The 19,348-nt window shown below is 38.8% G+C and overlaps 1 protein-coding gene and 1 non-coding gene across 2 annotated transcripts; one reads left to right on the top strand and one right to left on the bottom strand.

Moving 5' to 3' along the window:
- Positions 1-12,510: 12,510 nt before the first annotated feature.
- LOC6502294 lies at positions 12,511-13,204 on the bottom strand. The gene is made up of 2 exons (XM_001966148.4): positions 12,942-13,204; positions 12,511-12,849 (listed from the first exon to the last, which is right to left on the bottom strand). The coding sequence occupies exons 1-2, from the start codon at positions 13,126-13,128 to the stop codon at positions 12,554-12,556; spliced, it is 483 nt and encodes a 160-aa protein (XP_001966184.1). The 5' UTR covers positions 13,129-13,204; the 3' UTR covers positions 12,511-12,553.
- A 1,381-nt stretch (positions 13,205-14,585) lies between these two features.
- Positions 14,586-14,657, top strand: Trnaa-cgc. The gene has a single exon. It is a non-coding gene; the product is annotated as a tRNA-Ala (tRNA).
- Positions 14,658-19,348: the final 4,691 nt, after the last annotated feature.

Genomic DNA, 19,348 nt, shown 5'->3' with positions numbered 1-19,348 from the left:
TCCAATTAGTCCCCCCCCTAATAGACCCCTTCTCTATTTCGGCAATACATCTCCTGGGTAATGGGGCGGAGGGAATGCTGAAGGCAGAGAGCAAGAAACGGAGAAGAAGGCGAAGAGAGAGCTACAGCTCTTTAATTTCTTTTGAGCACAAAACAATTATCAATTAATGTACCGTTATGTGCGTGTGTATATGTATGTGTGTACGTGCTCGGGTAACTGTATGCGTATGTTTGTTTGGAAATGAAATTGTTTGAGCTTACATTGTCAGGCGAAGAAAGCGCGTAAAGGAAAGGGTGAAAAGAATATGTATGTGGGAGTGGGAGTGGGAATGGGAGTGGGAGTGGGAGTGGGGGAGCGTATGCCAGGCGTGGCATCAGCCAAAAGGATTGTAGCTGCATGTCCTGGCTGTGCTGGCAAACGAAGTTTGTTTGTTCGCGAGCTCGACGGAATGTAAATATTTATTACATTCAACATAAAGCGCTGCGATATTGAAGGGAGCAAAATGCAAAAGGCAAAAAATATATGGGATGGGAAGGGATTCGATATTTTCGACAATACGCTACCCAGCACTGGCGGTTTATTTCGTCTCTTTCTCAAAATACAATTTTGTAGCATACTTTTTTGGGCTACCGATCGTACAATTCACGTTTTTAATAAATTTAACCCAGAATTAAATTACTTCCTACTTTTTTCTTTCAAAAAAAGTAAACATAATATGTTTTTGTTAAATTTATTCATACTTTTTACTTTTAACTTAATTTATTAGGCGTATCTAGCCCAGTTTTAAGCCTGAAAATCCTTTCAAACGCTGTTGTATAAAATGTAGCACACTTTTATGGTTGATTTATTTTACACAAACAACTATTTTACCTAAGTGATTTAACTATATTTAAAAAAACGGATAGCATACTTTTTTGGGACTTTGGACGTACTACCCCAATATCCCCAATACACCCTCATATCGCACCGTTACTGGGCATTGCCAGCGGGAAAGGTATAAGGAACAAAGGATATAGACGATACACAGCAGGATATGGATAATTTGTTAGCCAATGGAAAACAATGCTTATCAATCAAAAGGGAGGGCTCTTCTGGCCTTTCGAGGGCTTCTTTACTTTAAAGACTCCCCAGCAGAGTTTCATTTTCATTTATGGTTGTATCTATTTACAGACTATATTTGTGTGTAAACAATGTAATTAATATCTGGTATAGCTAAATAAAATCCTTTGAAGACATTTGAATATCATTTAGGCATCATTAAGTTACTTTTGTGGTGAAGTTCATTGATGAGAATTTAGGCATTTTTGGTTTTTTATGGCTAGTTTGACATATTTTTACACGGAAAAATAAAATAAAATTGAATATTTACTTACAAACCAATAAAATAATAATTAGCTTTTAATTTGTGTGTTCTTTTTTTGTTTGCATTTATTTATAATCCAATCGTGTTAATGAAATAAACAAATATTTGGAAAATAATTTGTTAAAGTGTTTGCTTCAATTAGCTGAGACTTTGGCCTGGGAATTAAGTCATTAGGCTGGACTATTATGGCCAAAAACTATTGGCCAGCCCGCATTTGTCCGGGATTGAATGTGCTTTTTGGTTTGGTTTGGTTTCCCAAATGCAATTTGCTTCATTTCAATTTCATATGATGTTCGTTCAGATATTATTTTGTTTTATTGTCATGCAGGCAGGTAACTGGAAAATGTGGGTGACTGGTCCTGCACTTTATTGCATTTGATTTCATTTTCTATACTGTATGTACATGTATGCGAATTATATATTTAATATCCTCTTTTTTTCTTCTGATATTTGCCGGTTTGGTTGGGTTTTCAGCAAATACGTTCACGTAAAGGGTTTTCATTTCATTTTCCACTCGATGGTTTCATTTTTTTCCACTCATTTCCCATTTCTTGCTCAGCAATACATTTTATTTACATTTGCTTAATTTTTGCTCTATTTGCATTGTTTTTTATGTAAATGATTGCTGCAATTGTTGCTGCCTCGTAGGTTTTATGGTCCGATTTCCAATTCCTTTTGAAATTGCAGTTCATGAGCCATCCTGTCACTGCAATTGGTTTTTGGCTGCAAAGAGTACGACTCCAGAATCCTGCCGAGTCCTATTGCGTCCCAGAAGTTGGCCCATTGTATGGGCCACAGTGGGGATCACCCACAAAAATTTGAAAAAATATTTTCTATAAAGATTTTGATGCAGATCGACGGGGAATCGATCCACGAATCGTTTAAGGTATTCCTCTCGAGAATCGGATAAGAATTGGCAAAGATATAGACATCGGAAGGGGCCGTATGAGGAAATCCGGGATTTCGCAAGGGGTCTCCCAACAAAATTAAGAAAAAAAGTGAAAAAATATTTTGTGTTGAGATTTTGATGCAGATCGACGGGGAATCGATCCACAAATCGTTTAAGGTATTCTTCTCGAGAATCGGATCAGAATTGGCAAAGATATAGACATCGGAAGGAGCCATATGGGGAAATCCGGGATTTCGCAAGGGGTCTCCCCACAAAATTATGAAAAAAAGTGAAAAAATATTTTGTGTTGAGATTTTGATGCAGATCGACGGGGAATCGATCCAAAGATCGTTTAAGGTATTCCTCTCGAGAATCGGATAAGAATTGGCAAAGATATAGACATCGGAAAGGGCCATATGGGGAAATCCACGATTTGGCAAGGGGTCTCCCCACAAAATTTGGAAAAAAAGTGAAAAAATATGTTGTGTTCAGATTTTGATGCAGATCGACGGGGAATCGATCCACAAATCGTTTAAGGCATTTCTCTCGAGAATCGGATCAGAATTGGCAAAGATATAGACATCGGAAGGAGCCATATGGGGAAATCCGGGATTTCGCAAGGGGTCTCCCCACAAAATTATGAAAAAAAGTGAAAAAATATTTGGTGTTCAGATTTTGATGCAGATCGACGGGGAATCGATCCACAAATCGTTTAAGGTATTCCTCTCGAGAATCGGATAAGAATTGGCAAAGATATAGACATCGGAAGGAGCCATATGGGGAAATCCGGGATTTCGCAAGGGGCCTCCCCACAAAATTATGAAAAAAAATGAAAAAATATTTTGTGTTCAGATTTTGATGCAGATCGACGGGGAATCGATCCACAAATCGTTTAAGGTATTCCCCTCGAAATTCGGCTAAGAATTAACAAAGATATAGTCATCGGAAGGGGCCATATGGGGAAATCCAGGATTTCGCAAGGGGTCTCCCCACAAAATTATGAAAAAAAGTGAAAAAATATTTCGTGTTCAGATTTTGATGCAGATCGACGGGGAATCGATCCACAAATCGTTTAAGATATCCCTCTTGAGAATCTAATAAGAATTGGCTTAGATATTGCTATGAATGTGGGACAAGTGTGAAGGACTTCCCATACAAAATATTAACTCAATTTTGTATATATATCCTTTAAATGAAATCAACCATTTTTTTGCAGCAAAGATAAAGCACTTGTCGGTGTGTGTATTCGTGTTTTTTCTCAGTGTACATGTGTGCGGTTGAACCACATAAATAGTCGAAAATCCATTTTGTCTACACGCGCAATTATCTGCACTTTAAAATGTACACTTCTCAATGGCCTCATTCATTTTGTATGTCTGAGTATCTGTGTGAGTGGCTGTATATGAGTGTGTGTGTCTGTTTCTCTCTCTCTCTCTCTGTGTGTGTGTGTGTGGGTTTTTATTTTCTTTTTTGAGAAAGTGTTTGTGTTTACCAACACAAATGGAAAAGGCCTCAATGTGTAAACATAACAAGTCCGTAAGCTTTTTTGGGTTTCGAGTTCTCAGCCCGCATGAAATGCCTGTCACTGGCAGAGAGAGACAGCAAGATAAGGTTAAAAAGAGATGGATATAAACACACAGACACACACACATAGAGAGAGTTAGATAAAAACAGTGAGTTACTAAAAAGACTAAAAGTAAAACTTAGGAAAATGTTAATTAAATTCCAACAACGAATCAAGTAATTTACAACGACCGAGTGAAAAACCCCAAAGCACCGTTGGGTAACCTCCCATCCAGCCACGCCCCCAAGAGACACACACACACACACAAACACACTCATACACACATACATATAGACCGAGAAAAACAGTGGCATGACAGTAAAATACGGGAAATGCTTTAAGCTAACTGTATTTTCGTGTGCGGCTGATGCCTCTAATGCCCTCCATCCCCCTCCTTGGCTGGGTCCAGAAGGTAGTATCTAAGTATCTCACAAATAGCCAGCCGACAAGAGCCCCCAGATACAGATACGCAGATAAAAGTGAAACAAATTAAGGTAAAATATCTAAAACTTTTTTATGAAATAAATTAATTATGAACAAGTTCGTTCAAGGGGGAGTTGCAAAATTATTTCCATAAATTATATATTTATTTTATATGTTTTTTTTTAATATAAAAATTAGAAACAGAATCATTAATTTTTTTATCCAGAGATAGAGACTTTTTAGAGGGAAGTACCGGGTATCATAATTATAGACCTCTCAAGTATATAATATATCCTTTTAAAAATATCCTTGTCGCCTGGTCGAGACTCCTTTTCGCTTAGAGAGTGTCCTGGCAGAGCGCTTAGATGCGTGCCCGAGTTTGTTCCTTTCTCGGGAACTTCCCTATCCTTGGGCTATGTCCTGTCTCCTGTCTCCTTGTCCCTTGCCACAACCCCCCCTCCGCACGCCGCTTCCTCTTCCAATTACTTTTCGCTAGCTGGGCTCGAATCCCCCGCCATTCTCCCGCCCCCACCCCCGCCATCCATTGTCTGAACGTGCGAAATGAGTGCAAAAAGTCGCCCCAAGTTGTTGGCCAGGTTTGTTGGCCGCCTTCGCTTCCAAACAACTGCATCCCGCAATCCCGTCCCGTTTCGCCCCCTATCCGTATTGCCACAATCCCACTCCCGTTATCCCTTCAGGTCCTGTGGCATCCTTAGTCCTGGCCGCGATGCTGCAGCTCCAGTTGGGCAAACTTCAAAAACAAAAACGATTTCCCGCCGGCGGCAGCTTTTCTTGGTCTCCACAAATCCCAATGATTTTTCGAGAAATATCCTTACAGAGGGTCCTCTGCATTTCATCAAGAATTAAGTATATATCTTGATTATAAATCATATATATATTTTTGATCTGGCTAACTGGACATTACTTTACATTTTTACGCCAAAAAGTCTTGAAAGTATTGTTTTTGATTTTGATTTTGAATTAATTTGTTTGGAATTAATAAATTATATAATTTTTTTAACAATTTTTTTTTTCAGTTGCTAATGACGCAATAGCGGCGACGTTTAGGGGCGGGGCTGATGGGCGGGACATTTGTTGACTAGCCCTAAAGAAAAAATTGAAAAAAGGAAACCAAAAAAAAAAAAAAAAAAAAAAAAAAATGGAGGAGTGACACCCCCGCCTGTCGAGAATCGCGAACGAGTGTTTTGTCTGGAATGCCCGAGGGTTTCAAATTAGGGGGGGGTGCTCGTTCCACTGCGGTTTAAGGCGGGGGGGGAGGTGGGGGAGTGGCAAGAGAGGAGGATGAAGATGGGGCAGTCTTGAGGGGCAATGTAATTGCCGGTCTGCGGCCGGACTGAGCCCAAAAGTTAACAACACCATTTTGGCGGGAAATAAAAAACAAGTTAGTTAGTCCCCCAACGTGTTGAATTTAATCAGTGACCAATTTTTCACTTACCTTCCAAATAGAAAACAATTCAAAAGTCAAGGACACTCTTCAAAATATTTAGTATTTAAGTTGATTTTGTTTAAAAGATATTTTGAGGAAAGAGGATGTCCATATTTTATGGAACTTGAGTATTTATTTGCTATTATTATAAAATATAATTTCATAGTAAAAATTATTGCTATTTTGTTGCTATTTTATTTTTTTGCAGTGTACTGTCTGGTTGGCCGAAATTCTTGCCTAGTTTTTGGGGCTTCTGGCTGCTGCAGCTTCGATTTTGGCATTGGCATTGTGTGCCTTCTAGCCGAATCATCAATCCCGATTTTGAGTTTCCATTCCCAAGCCCCCGACATCCCTTTCTTGATATCCCCAACTGACAACACCTCCTCGCACCCCCCACCCCCCCTGATATCACCCATCACTTGTGGGGTTTTGTGTCCTTTTGGATGACTTGGAGGGCTCGTCGTCGTCCCAGTTAGTCGATTGCCGCTTCTGGCCAGGATTTGGCAATGTGCCGCTCTTTGTTGTCAATAATTGCATTGATGATGATGGTAATGATGATGATAATGATGTTGTCGATGGTGTCAGAGAGGGGAGGGAGGTGGGGGGGGTGTGGCATTAATTGGGCTTTAAGCAAAGCTTAATTGGTAATTGGCAGACGGGCCAATAGCAAATGGCCAAGAGCTAAAATCCTGAAGCCAGTAGCCAGGAGCCAAAAACGAAAATCCGGCACATTGGCGAAAAGAATGAAAGGATCAAGTGGCATGGGGCATGGGGCATGGGGCATGGGGCGGCAAGAAAATTGAAATAGACAAAGCAAATGGGATTAGAAGTACAATTTTGGAGCCCTACCTCTCACATTCCCAGCTCCCCATCTCCCGAAAAGGCTAAAACTTAATACCTAATTTGTGATAATTAATCTAAACTGGACAAAGGAAGGGCTGGAATTTAAATTTGGCGAAAAACTAAAGTAAAGTTCAAGTCTTAATTGTCTGTTTGAACTTTAATGATTTAATAAAACGATGAATCGTATTGTATTTTGGCTTATCGATATTTTTAATCTATTGCTCTTGAAATATTAATCGATAGTTAGAGCTTTCTCCTAACATCTTAAATGATTAATTAAAATAAACTATTATCTCTTAACTTAAGTTTTAATACTATTAGTTATAACTACTATAGTTAATTAGCTATAACTACTAGTACTATAGTCCGTTTTATTTCCTTTAATTTCCGTTGAACTGAAAAGCCCATTAACTGGGTGTTATTGGTGGCCAAAAATTACTAAAGTGGCCAATCGAAAAGTTGGCCAATACTCGTATTTAGCCAAAAATTTCAATCAATGTAACATGTCCATGTTGCCACAAAATGACGGCCATCAAATTAGGGGCAAGCCATACCACGAACTCACCTGGAGGACACAGGAGAGCAGGACACAGGAGGACAGGACACATGAGGAGAGGACACAGGAGGAAAAAAGGATAAAGGAGATAGAAGGACCTAGGACCTATGCCAACCATGTTTTTAACGGTTTTACAATTTCGCTGATTGCCAATGGCCACAACGCGTAACGGTACCTGGATTAGTATCCTCTCCTCTTTGGCAGCAACGGATGTCCTGCGGCGTGGCTGGAAAAATTAGTACAGTAATCCCTCTACTAAGACTGACAATTAGATAATACAATGAGTCGATGCAAGGATGAAGGACTAAAGCCCCTAAAGCCTGTTGCTTTTCATGATGTTCCTCATGCCTTAATGCGGTGTCGATGGCCCGCGGTGTTCCCTCCGTCCCCATCTTGAAAGGTGGATCTCATGGTGACTGCTGCCTCCACAGACAGCATTTATCGCCGTCCGAAAGCCTAATGAGCCATGGAACTTAATAAGCAAACACTTGTAATTACTTCTGTCTGGTGGCGGGGAGGGCGGAGGAAAAAGCCATAAACTGCGATTCGCTTTTTGTTGCTAACATTTCTCCACTTTCTCCCACAGACCCATACACACTCATACTCACACTCACACACACACACACACAACACAGGACTCGGCCATAAAGCGCGCATAGTAAATTGAATTTTGTTGCCTTTTGCGGCGGCCATCGCCTCTCATTCCCCTACACTCGAATAAATTCATTTCCTAAGTTTATTCAACGGTTCACAGCAGAGAGAGAAATTCTGGGATTATTTTAATGGAAAAATTATACAAGTAGAGAAATATTATACAATATATTTAAAATATTATTCCATCTATTTGGGTACTAAACAAAGGTATTTTTTGAGAGGCTTTTTATAAAAATTAATAAAGAAAAGTTTACATTTTAAAGAATACTATGTATTAGTAACTATTAAATGAGAAAACTTAAGAAATATAATATATTTTAATCCAAGAAATGTATAATTTCCTTCGATATCAAACGATAAATATCGTAAAGATTATTACTCATCACTAATTAATTATCGATAAACTAATTCATTTGAAAACTAATATTCTTTTTTATATTGAAATTCAATATTATAAAAAATACTACACAATAATAATATATTTTAAATAAAACCTAATAAAATGGAGGTGTAATACAAATAAAATTAAAAAAACTACGATTTTTCTGACAGTGCCTTGGTAGAGGTGTGAGATTGTGATTGTAGTGCGGCAAGGACATGCCACGCACAGGAGCAACAGCTGCTTTACGACCTTAGGTCCTTTTTTCGGCTGGCGTTTTGGAGGTTTTTAAGGGAATCAGGGACTTGGGGGGGTTCTTGGGGGGTTTTGGCTTTTTAGGTGGCACTCTTCTTTTCAAGTTTATGTGAGGTTATGTCGAGTTTATGGCTGGTTTACCTTGAAAGCGCCCCAAAACCGAGGTAGTGGCAAATGATTTGGCTAAAAAAAAATATGTATATAGCAGATAGAACGACTGCCTGGGATTCCCAGTTGATCAATTTGATTCCATTTTTAGGTACAGTTGTGTCACAGGACTCCTATGCTAAAAAGGGTTAAAAATAGCCAAAAAGGATGCTGAGAAACTTTAATTTCCGACAATATTTTAAATGAATGAGAGAATTCATTTTGAACTTTGAAGGAACTTAATTGCCATGGCTGGCTTTTCAATAATAATTGTCCCTTTGAGGCCGAAAGTCAATGATGCTCTTTCATGTTTGGTTGAATTCACTTTTGAATGCGTCCTTTTTTTTTATTTTGCAAACACTTCTCATTACATTTCCAGTTCACATTTATGTGTGGCAGGTGGTTGCACGTTGTGGGTGGCATGCATCAATTTGTTGCATACTTAATGACCTGGTGGGCTGGTCTTTGCTCAACTTTAACACGGTCACGCTCGAAAAATTTCAATAACAACCAAACGGCAAACGTCAATGTTTGCCATTTAACCGAAGCCAAATGGCTGAATCTCCAGTTTTCCATTTCCCACCCATACCTAGGTGGCCCAATCCTGCCTCATCCTGGCCCATCCTGCCGCATTTCACACCCATAACCACTATTGGGGCGCCCGCCCATTCTGTCATTTTCTGCTGGCCAGTTTGCTTTTGGCCTTTTGTTTTGCCTTTGCCGGTTGTTATGACACCGTCGGTTCCACCTGTTGGTTGGCCAGGAAACAGCTCCCAGCCGGAAACTGTATACTCTTCCAGGAAAACTAACTACTCTTGGCTATCATTTTTTGTTCCAAGAATTATTTAATTGATGTACTTATTCGGAGAGCATTCCAAAAACATAAACAAATAAAGGATCTTAAATGAAGGATTTTATCGTTTATATCGATATAAAAATCGATTTATTATATTTTCCAAAATAATCAGTTTTATTTTTCTATTATTATTCATTTTAATCTGATATAAAATTACATTTTTATTTAAAACTAAAATCTACAATCCTGAAAATATTTGAAAACCTGAAAATGTCAACCACTGATTTTAGAAATATTAAAAATTAAACCAAAAAGTTATTTTATCTATGAATTCAAATTAAAATATAAAACTTTCTTAAAGATAGATAAAAAAAAAATGGTAACAAATATCAAAACTTTTTCATTAAAGTTTTTAAGTGTTTTAGATTTTTAATAAAAAAAGAAAAGAATTTCATGAAAGAAACCAATCTCCGCTTTCAGTTAGTCCGTTCGCCACCATGTCCTTTACGGATGCAAATGCGGATGTTGGAGCCTGAGGATGCGGATATGGACGCGGATGTGGACGTGAACGCGGATAGTCGCCAACAGATGGCGGCAGTTGCAGTGTTATGGCCCTGGCCAATGACGTCCATATGTCGCCTGCCATTCGGTTTTTGTTTTTGTGTCTTTTCGGCCAAGTGCGACAGAGGAGGGATTGGAATTGGTATTGCTATTGGCCTGGAAATGGCAATCGGTGGATATGGTCGAGACATCGCTGTGATGGTAGATGCAGGATGCAAAGGACCAGGAAATAACCAGAAAGGACCACAGGCAAAGGAGCACAGATATCCTTGGAGATGGGGAATGCATCGATGTCATCGCTTTTGGGCATTAACCGCGCTAACGATGCAACTGAGTGGCGGCGTCGCTGGGCGGCCTGGTAATAAAGTCAGTTGACTTTATAGCCACGTTTGATTGTCTTGGCCATTTCGCCATTTCGCCTTTATGCCAGCACAACGCTGAAAGCATTCAGAGATTTTCCAGCCAACAAAAATGGGTAGATGCGCGCCAAAGATATTCAAAAGATTTCAGCAGAATGCTTTCGTCGGCGGAATATCCTCATTTGGTATGTGTTTCCATATGTCGCCACGAATAATGAATCGAATAAGCTCCAGCCATCGTCCCATCCTGAAGGATTTGGTTTATTAGTTTACAATTTATCAGGTCTTCATTTTGTATTCAGATATTTTAAATAAATAAAATGTATTTCTTCAAGAGTCTTAAATTTTCTGGATGGTCCCCTTCAAAAATGGAGCGGGCCTATATAGCCCCTTCCGATGTCTATATCTTTGCCAATTCTTATCCGATTCCCGAGAGGAATACCTTAAACGATTTGTGGATCGATTCCCCGTCGATCTGCATCAAAATCTGAACACAAAATATTTTTTCACTTTTTTTCCAAATTTTGTGGGGAGACCCCTTGCGAAATCCTGGATTTCCCCACATGGCCCCTTCCGATGTCTATATCTTTGCCAATTCTGATCCGATTCTCGAGAGGAATACCTTAAACGATTTGTGGGTTGATTCCCCGTCGATCTGCATCAAAATCTGAACACAAAATATTTTTTCACTTTTTTTCATAATTTTGTGGGGAGACCCCTTGCGAAATCCTGGATTTGCCCATATGGCCCCTTCCGATGTCTATATCTTTGCCAATTCTTATCCGATTCTCGAGAGGAATACCTTAAATGATTTGCCGATCGATTCCCCGTGATTGTGCATCAAAATCTATGAATGAAATAATTTTTAAACTTTTTCTTTAATTTTCTAGGGGGTGCCCTTCCAAAATGGAGGGATAGCCTCTCCTCATGGCTCCCCTTTTAGGTTCTGGCAGTTGTGTTAAGTAGATCACCGAGGGTATAAAAACTTCGCTGCGTACATATTTTGTATTTTGTGGCACAGCCGTAGATAGGAAAAATGGGGCTCTTGTGGGCCTCGAACTCGTATAACACATAAAGGCTCTCATCCTGGAGGAGGCTAGTTCAATTGGGGAAAGTAAAGTTTCCTGCGGAGTCGTAAACACAGACGTAAAACAGGCGACGAGACGATAGAAAAGCTTAAATAAAAATCCAAGTGGAATGCAAAACAGAAGCAACAGACACACGCACACATACACACGCATCCAATAATCAGGAGGCCTTCTGCGTGTGTGCGTGTGTGTGTGTGTGTGTGTGTGTGTGCGTGTGAGGTCCTGATTGTGGCTACGGCTCCTTTTTCCAGGCCTTGGTTGCCATTTGCCATCTTCATTTCCATCATCATCTGCGCATCTCTCGCATCATAATCAACATGAAAATCAAATTTGAATTTATGAAGCAGATCTGGGAGGTGGGGGAGGGGGAGATGGGAGACTGGAGGGCCAGAGTCCTGGGGAGAGCAGGTCCTGTGTGCTTACATTTGCTCATTTTCATTTTTGTTGCCCGTTGCTGCTGTTTTTGCTTCAATTTCTTTTTGTTGTTGTTGTTGGCAATAAGCGGCAAAACATGCATTGCCACACACACTCTCTCATATACACACACACTCTCACATACATATATTTTTGTTATATATGTATATATACAGGATATCTCTTAGCGATTCCTGGTGGCTGCCGTTTGCCGTCTGCCTTTCGCCTTTTGCCTCATTTATTCATTTGCTGCAATTACATTCGTATATTCCGTGGCATCTGTTGTCCTTGTCTGTTGTCCTTGTGTGTGTGTGTGTGTGTGTTGGGTGTCATTTGCTGGTTAAATGAAATCATTTAGCATACTTTTCGGCGCCCTAGAGAAGCAGCAACCTCTGAACTCATTGATACGAAATATAAAAAGAAAAAACACAAATTAATAAAACGATACAGATCGTACAGGTAGGTGAAATAATTTCACAACATATTCATGTAAATTAAATACATATTTAAAAGGTGAAATAATCTGAAAAGTAGTCCAAAGGAATCCATAAAATACTTATAACCATTAATTAATATTTAATATCGGAGGACAGAAGCAATTCCACAATATCTTTACGATTGATGGGCCACCTGCGAAAGTCCATAATATTCAGGTTTATAATTTTATTGAGATGTATATGATATGTATTAATATTGGTTTTAAGAAAAAGCTGGAAAAAACTGCAATTTCTGATTAATAAAATCATAGAAAAATATAAAATACAAATTTAAATTAATTTTCAATGATTATGTTTATTGGTAGAGCTAAAAACCTATTATTCCATGTCATTATCATCTGGATAATGGAGGACGTCGAATGAGATATCAATTTCCACAAAATCTTCATCCGTATCGGACATGGCCATCATAGCTACACCTTCTTCTTCTCCCAAATGGGGCAATGGAATCGGACGAGTCGAGCCGGAACGCTGGGTCTGGGCCACTGGAGTAGTCGGTGGAGGACATGGAGCCACTGGATATAAATCAACGCTCAGACCCATGATATAAAAGCAGAAACTATTATCCAGACTCTCCAAATAAAAGTCATCCGGGAGACTAGTCGGATCCATGCCTGGCGCATCAAATAAACAGAAATATATATCATTATTTAAACTTACACATGATTGTTGGCTTTTATTTAACTTTAACTTTCTTTTCACTAACCGTAGGCCATGTCGCGAAGTACTTCCCAAGTGTCTGGATCAGCTATTAGTCCCATATCGGCAAAAAGTCCCTCGATTCCCTGAAAATAACTAGCGTGGGTCGGCACTGGCACTGGCACTGGCACTGGCACTGGCGGATTTTCCTCGTTAGAATTGGAGTTAGGGCTTCGATTTTGATTTGGATCCATGGCGATTAGAATAAAAGTGAATAAAAATTTGCACCTTAACTCAAGTTGACAGTGACAGGAGCAATGACAGTTCCCTCAAGGCCTGGCAGCTCCTTTAAAAAGCGACAACTCTGGCTGCCTGGGGTGGTAATCCTATTTTCCAACACTTTTTATAATTCAAAATAGTATAGTATTCCCAAGAAGCTAAAATAAAAGTAGAAAGCAAATAATTCAAATTAATTAGTGGATCAATTTGAATCAATTAGAGAATCCTCAAGGGCATTGTTTCTGGTTGTTGAAGGAATTTAATTCCATTTGGCCAAGTTAAGGATAAGTTGGCCAAGTGCACTATAGTGCCAAGCCAAAGTCAAAACCAATACCAATACCAATACCAATAGCAGTAGCAGTAGCAATAGAAATTCGAAATCCCCTTTCCGTTGGCTGTTTATCTTGTATTCTCTTTTCTTTGCTTCCGCTGACAAAAGCTTAAATTGAAGTTAGTGCTTTGTGCGCTTTCTAATCTCTCCATTCTCTTCAGAGTTTCCCGTTGAGCAAACATTGCGTATACGTAATACGTAATACGTAATACATATACGTAATATACCTTAACCTTTGATTGTTTGTAGGAATCAGTGGGATATCCTATATATGTTTAGTCTCTCTATGTGTCTGTGTGTGTGTGTCAGTGTCTGTAAGGATAAGTATCCACTAAGCAGTTGGAATCTGTTGTTATGGCTAAAGCTGTAACCCACGACCCCTGGCCCTCGTCTCCCTCTCTCTCTTATCCTTTTTGCAGGACCTCGCTCATGTGCTAAACATTGTCAATGCCATTGTTCTTGTTCTTCTTATTGTGGGCAATCCCAGGACCTCTACGTCCTCCGCCCTCCGCCCTCCGCTCTCCGCCCTCTGGTTGCTGTTGACTTCGTTTGTTAAGTTTATCTCGCACTGCACTTGTCTTGTCGTTATCTCGGTCTTGCTTCCCCTCCTCATCCTTCGCCCCCAACAACATCTCTCCTTCGTCCTTTTGTCAGGAATGACTTGGAGTTGCTTTTTCGCCGCTATTGCTGCTCCTTTGCCGTCAGTTGTTGTTTTTGTTGCTGTTGTTATCCTTGATCCTTTTGTTATTATTTATTTGTGTGCGGTGTGGCGAAGGGTTTCCCACTTTCCGTCTTTCCGTCTTTCGGTCGGGAAAATCTCAAGGCCAACTCCTCCGTCTTATTGGCTCGTAAATTTCCTCGTTTTTTTTTTATTATCAGTTTAAATTTAATTTATCTTCAGTGGAGGGGGGCGGGAGCGACCAAAAGGGGCGCGCCAAACTCACACGGACAAGTCCAAATCAACACATCAAAATCAAAAAGCCAAGCCAAGCTTTTGGTAAAAAATTAAGGACCTTGTATATTGAAGATAATTTTCTCTAAAATATATATTTTTTTAACATTATAAATCATTATTAATATCATTATTGTTCCTATTCAGTTGGGGACGTAGCTCAGGGGTAGAGCGCTCGTTTCGCATGCTAGAGGTCCCGGGTTCAAATCCCGGCGTCTCCATTGATTATTTTCTCGTTTTAATTTAGCTCAAAGATATATTTTACTAAAAAAACAATCTACTAAAATATATTTTCTATATACATATTTATAGTTATAATTTTATAAAGCTGTTAAATACTTATTTATTCTCTTATTTGGAAAAATATTTAAATAGATAGCTTAGCCACAAAACAAATATGGCTGCCGATTAGTGATGTCTATCGTATATCGATTTTTTGTGATTTAATGGCCATCACTAATGGCCATTTGAAAGTGTTGCTGTTTTGGCTTGATGGGTAACTTTTGAACGGTTTGGACTTAGCTTTGTAGTCTTCAATTTAAATTCTCTTTTGGATTCTGTTCCTCTTCCTGGCTGTCCTTTTTTTTTGTAGACTTCATCAGTCTCCGGCTACACTCGAGTGGAGTGGAGTGGAGAGGAGAGAAGCCTTCAATTTCTTGCCCTTTCTCCTCTTTTTTTTATGACTGCCCGCGTGTGAGTGTGAGAGTGACCCTTTGGAGACCTATTAACAAAGGGCCCTCGGTCATGCCCCACGCATACTTATTAGACTGTAATCAGTTCGTGGCCACCAAATGGGCAACTGGTGGTCACCGTGTCCTCATCCATCTCTCTTTCTCCTCCACCTTCTGTTTCCTCCAGTCCTACACTCCTCCCCCTGCTCTTTCTTCGATTTCGGTTCCGATTCGATTCCGAATCACATTCCGGCTAACCCTGATTACGTGGGTGTTGGCAAATCGATTTCTTTATCTGCCCCTGGCTCGAAAGTGTTAATCAGATTGGACAGGATGGCTGAATGAGTGAATGAACGAATGACTGAATGGTGGAAATGGTAGAGAACTGGTAGAAATGGAAGGATGGCTTTGGCTCCCGAGCAATTTCAACTATAATTTTCATCTAATTTGAATTGATTTCCTTTTGGGACCGAAAACCTGATCGGGTTCGGGAATGAGTTCTCGTCTCGGTCATTTTGTGGCCCAAAAAGTAACTGGCCGTCCCGTATTGGCCAGTAAATGCGGAATTACAATGACAACGATCTAACAAATCGCTTCAAGATTATTCCTGATTGACATATTAAATAAAAACAAAAATTTCTAGTCCTTCTAGTCCTTGAAATCCTATAAATGAATAAATGGATTTTATTTTCAAACTACTATTTAGTATTTAAAGTGTTTAATACATTTAGTGTGTTTTGCAACACTATTTAAGCATGCAGCTTTTTAAATACTAAAATAAAAAAATAATAATATAAATAAAATGTATCAATGGTAATTTGGAATGTGCATATTTTATTGATTGATCTTTAATCGGTATTGATCCTTAATCTAGCCGTGCACTTGTCGTCGGCAAAAATAGTGTCATCTGCATTCAATCTAAATTCAAATTTCAGTCGCAAAAGTTGATTTCATGTATTCTGCGGTCTCGCTATCTCCTTCTCTTTCTCTGTCAAACGCGTAACGCGTATGTGTGTGTGTGTGCATCCTTTTGGCATCCTTTTTTGAACTCTACCAATTCATTTATATCGATGCATATTCTGCAGAGCCTGCTGAGCAATAACAACAATCCACAACAAAAACAGTTAAAACAATGGGAATCCTTTCCGGGAATGACTTCAAAGCACTGAAAACCAAATATTTCTCAAAAATATATTGAGTTTTTATCAATTTTTAAGAAATACTTAAGGAACTTTGTTAATTTATAAGAGTTTTGATCTTTTTTTAGTTATTTAAACTGAAGATTCGTTTCCAACACTTTTTTAAGCTTTTTCGATGTTTTTCTTAATTGAAAATTATCGATATATATAACATCGATATATTGTTAATTTCAAACACAGAATTATTAGTTTCTTTTTTAATTAATCAATAAGAAAATAAAACATTACTAATTGTTTAATAGTTTGTTGATTTTTTTTAGTTATGTAATCCCTATATTTCTCAGTGCATTTTCTGTGCTATTGAGCCTTTCCCGTGTCCCCCTCCTCCACCACAGTTCGCGCCGCTTTGGCTTTTCTGCCTCTGTCCAGGCCGTTCAACTGTACAACTGCAGCAGTTTCCGTACTTGAATTGATTTTGATGTCCCCCTGCCACAGGACCTCATCCGTTGGCCCCCTCTAGACCCGTCACTGGTTTCTTCCTTTTATTGTTGGCGTCGTTGCCTGTGTTGTTTGTTGATTGCTGTTGGTTGCTCGTCCTGCTGCTTCTGCTTCAGCTTTTGTTGTTCCTTTTTTCAGTTGTTGTTGTTGTTGTTGTTGCTGTTGTTGTTGTCATTGTGCAATTGAAAGTCAAGCCATTATTTTTTTTTTTTCTACCATTTTTTTTGTTTGGTTGTATTTTTCAGCTGTTGTATTTGGTAGTTTGGCGTTGTTTTGCCCATCGTTGAAAGTCAAAGGCCACCGTCAACTGTTTAACAAGCAGAATAATGCAGAAAAACGGAATGTGAACAGCCACGCCCACTACCAGCTATCAGCTACCAACTACCTCCTACCAGGCCAGGCTACCTCCTACATTGCAGGACACAGAGCATCCTGCAACAGCCTCTCCACTCCACATTATTGGCCTCTGACACTTGCCTGTTCATTGTTGTTTATAAAATTGGCAAGGAATTTCAGCGATTTCATTCAACTATAAAAGAGTGCTAAGGAAAAAATAGAAAAAAAAAATATATATATATATATAAAATATAAAAAAAAACAAACAAAGAATGGCTTAAAGCTTAGGGCGGTTAGGGGTGCTGCTTTGTTCATATAAATTTTCAACTAAACAGTCTCTAGTTTCCAGTTTCCAATCCTAACAATAGCCTTACAGAATATAACAAATATTTATTGTGATATACAAATATATTTAAAAATACATATTTAAGATCTTTAAAGAGTTATTAATTTGCTTTATAATTTATATTATTTTATTTTGTTATAATATGAATATTTTCAGCAATTTTGTGATTTATGAAATGTGTAGTCTTTTTTAATAAAAGTATTTTGAAAAAGTATAAAAAAAGGAATAGTTTAAATACAAATTCTAAAACTTTTATCTATCTATCTATCTATTTATCTGTACTCCCAAACATTTGGATATTTTATGATTTCACATAGTTGTTTGCAAAAGTGCAATTACAAGACTTAATTGGGATTTTAGGAGAGGCTAGTGATTTGTCCATTTGCATACTGGATGAATAATCGATTGCCACACACAAACAAATACAAACAAACACTAACAAACACTAACAAACACAAACAAACATATACAAACACATGGAAACATACACTAAGACACTCTGAAACACACACAAACACTCACTAGGACTTGGCCGAAAGGAGCAAGAGCAACAATTTGGTCTGACAATTCAACGACCGGGCTTAATTAACGCTTTGGCTATGTAAAATGACTATAAACACGGTTATAAGCCGATGGAGGTGGGGCAGCGGAGTGCCGTGGGGGGAATGAAGTTGTAATGGGTAAGGAAATTGATCCGAATGCCCCACTGTGCGTATGCGTAATGCGATAAATCCGATATCGAGGACACGCAGCGACAAGGGAGCGACAAAGAGATTTCCCTTTGAAAAGCGGCAAACAAGTCAAATGTCCAGTAAAAATTAAATCCTTTTTTGTCGCGACAATAACAACAAGGATATACGAAACAAAAGAATCAACCAAAGGGGGGTAGAGGTGACAGGTCAGCAACAAAAGGTCAACAGCAACAACAAAAAAATAAAAACAAAAAACAAACGACACGTGCGTCCATCCGCAACTTTATAAACTTATAAGCTTACCCCCTTTTCACGTGTGACCCCGGGCCCAGGTCACAGTACACACACAGTGTATGTATGTGTCTGTGTAGTGCATGGCATGCCCCACAGCCCTGACCCACGACCCCTTTGCAAACAAAAGTTATACACGAAAATATTTGAGGCCATTTACTCTGCCGCGCGGCAGGCAACAGGTTCGCTCAAATATCAGTCGCAAATAAATACAAAATAAATATCGAAACGAATCCTTTTTCTAAAGAATCTAAGGATACTCAGTATGATAGGGTGTTGTGGGTTTTTTTCATAAGAAATAAATATAATTTATATATATATTTTTTAAGGTAAGTTACTTCCACGAATGAATAAGAAGGTTTTGTTGTAAAAAATATTAAAAATATAAATGGCCAACAGGGCGTATGAGTAATATAATGAAAAATGATGTATACGCCGTGTTTTACATTCTTTTTCTAACTAATTTTATGAAATGTATTATTTAGTCATAGAAATATTAAAGAAATGCAATAAAAATAATAGAAATGCATATAATTCCAAAAATTGATTACAAAAATATTACTCATACGCAGGGTGGGAGCTTTGAAATGTACAAAAATGTATGTTTTCATTGTAGGGTATTTTGAATTCGCTACTTTGTCGGCCCTCCATCCATTTGGAGACCAAGAACCATTCAAAATCCATAACCAAACCGCACCGGATTGCCATTCTGCCGGGGGGCAGAATGTCTGGGGTCTAGACCAAAGTGACATTCATTGTTCCATGGGCCAAGTCAAAGCAAAGCAAAGGAAAGCAGAGCAACGGAAAGCAAAGGAAAGCACTGAAAAGCAAAGCAAAGCGAGCGTGTAAACAAAATACAACCGGAGCGGGAGGCACAAATATAATCTGCAAATAGAAAACGAAGCTAAGCAACAACAACAAAGACAACAGGCAATACGG

The sequence above is a fragment of the Drosophila ananassae genome, chromosome XL, assembly GCF_017639315.1.
Source record: "Drosophila ananassae strain 14024-0371.13 chromosome XL, ASM1763931v2, whole genome shotgun sequence".
NCBI lineage: Eukaryota > Metazoa > Arthropoda > Insecta > Diptera > Drosophilidae > Drosophila > Drosophila ananassae.
This window is presented reverse-complemented; position numbering and strand designations above follow the sequence as displayed.

Coding starts and splice junctions, on each gene's coding strand:
- LOC6502294 (XM_001966148.4), bottom strand. CDS start 13,128: ATGGATCCAAATCAAAATCGAAGCCCTAACTCCAATTCTAACGAGGAA. Junction 12,850..12,941: donor ACTTCGCGACATGGCCTACG/GTTAGTGAAAAG, acceptor TTGATGCGCCAG/GCATGGATCCGACTAGTCTC.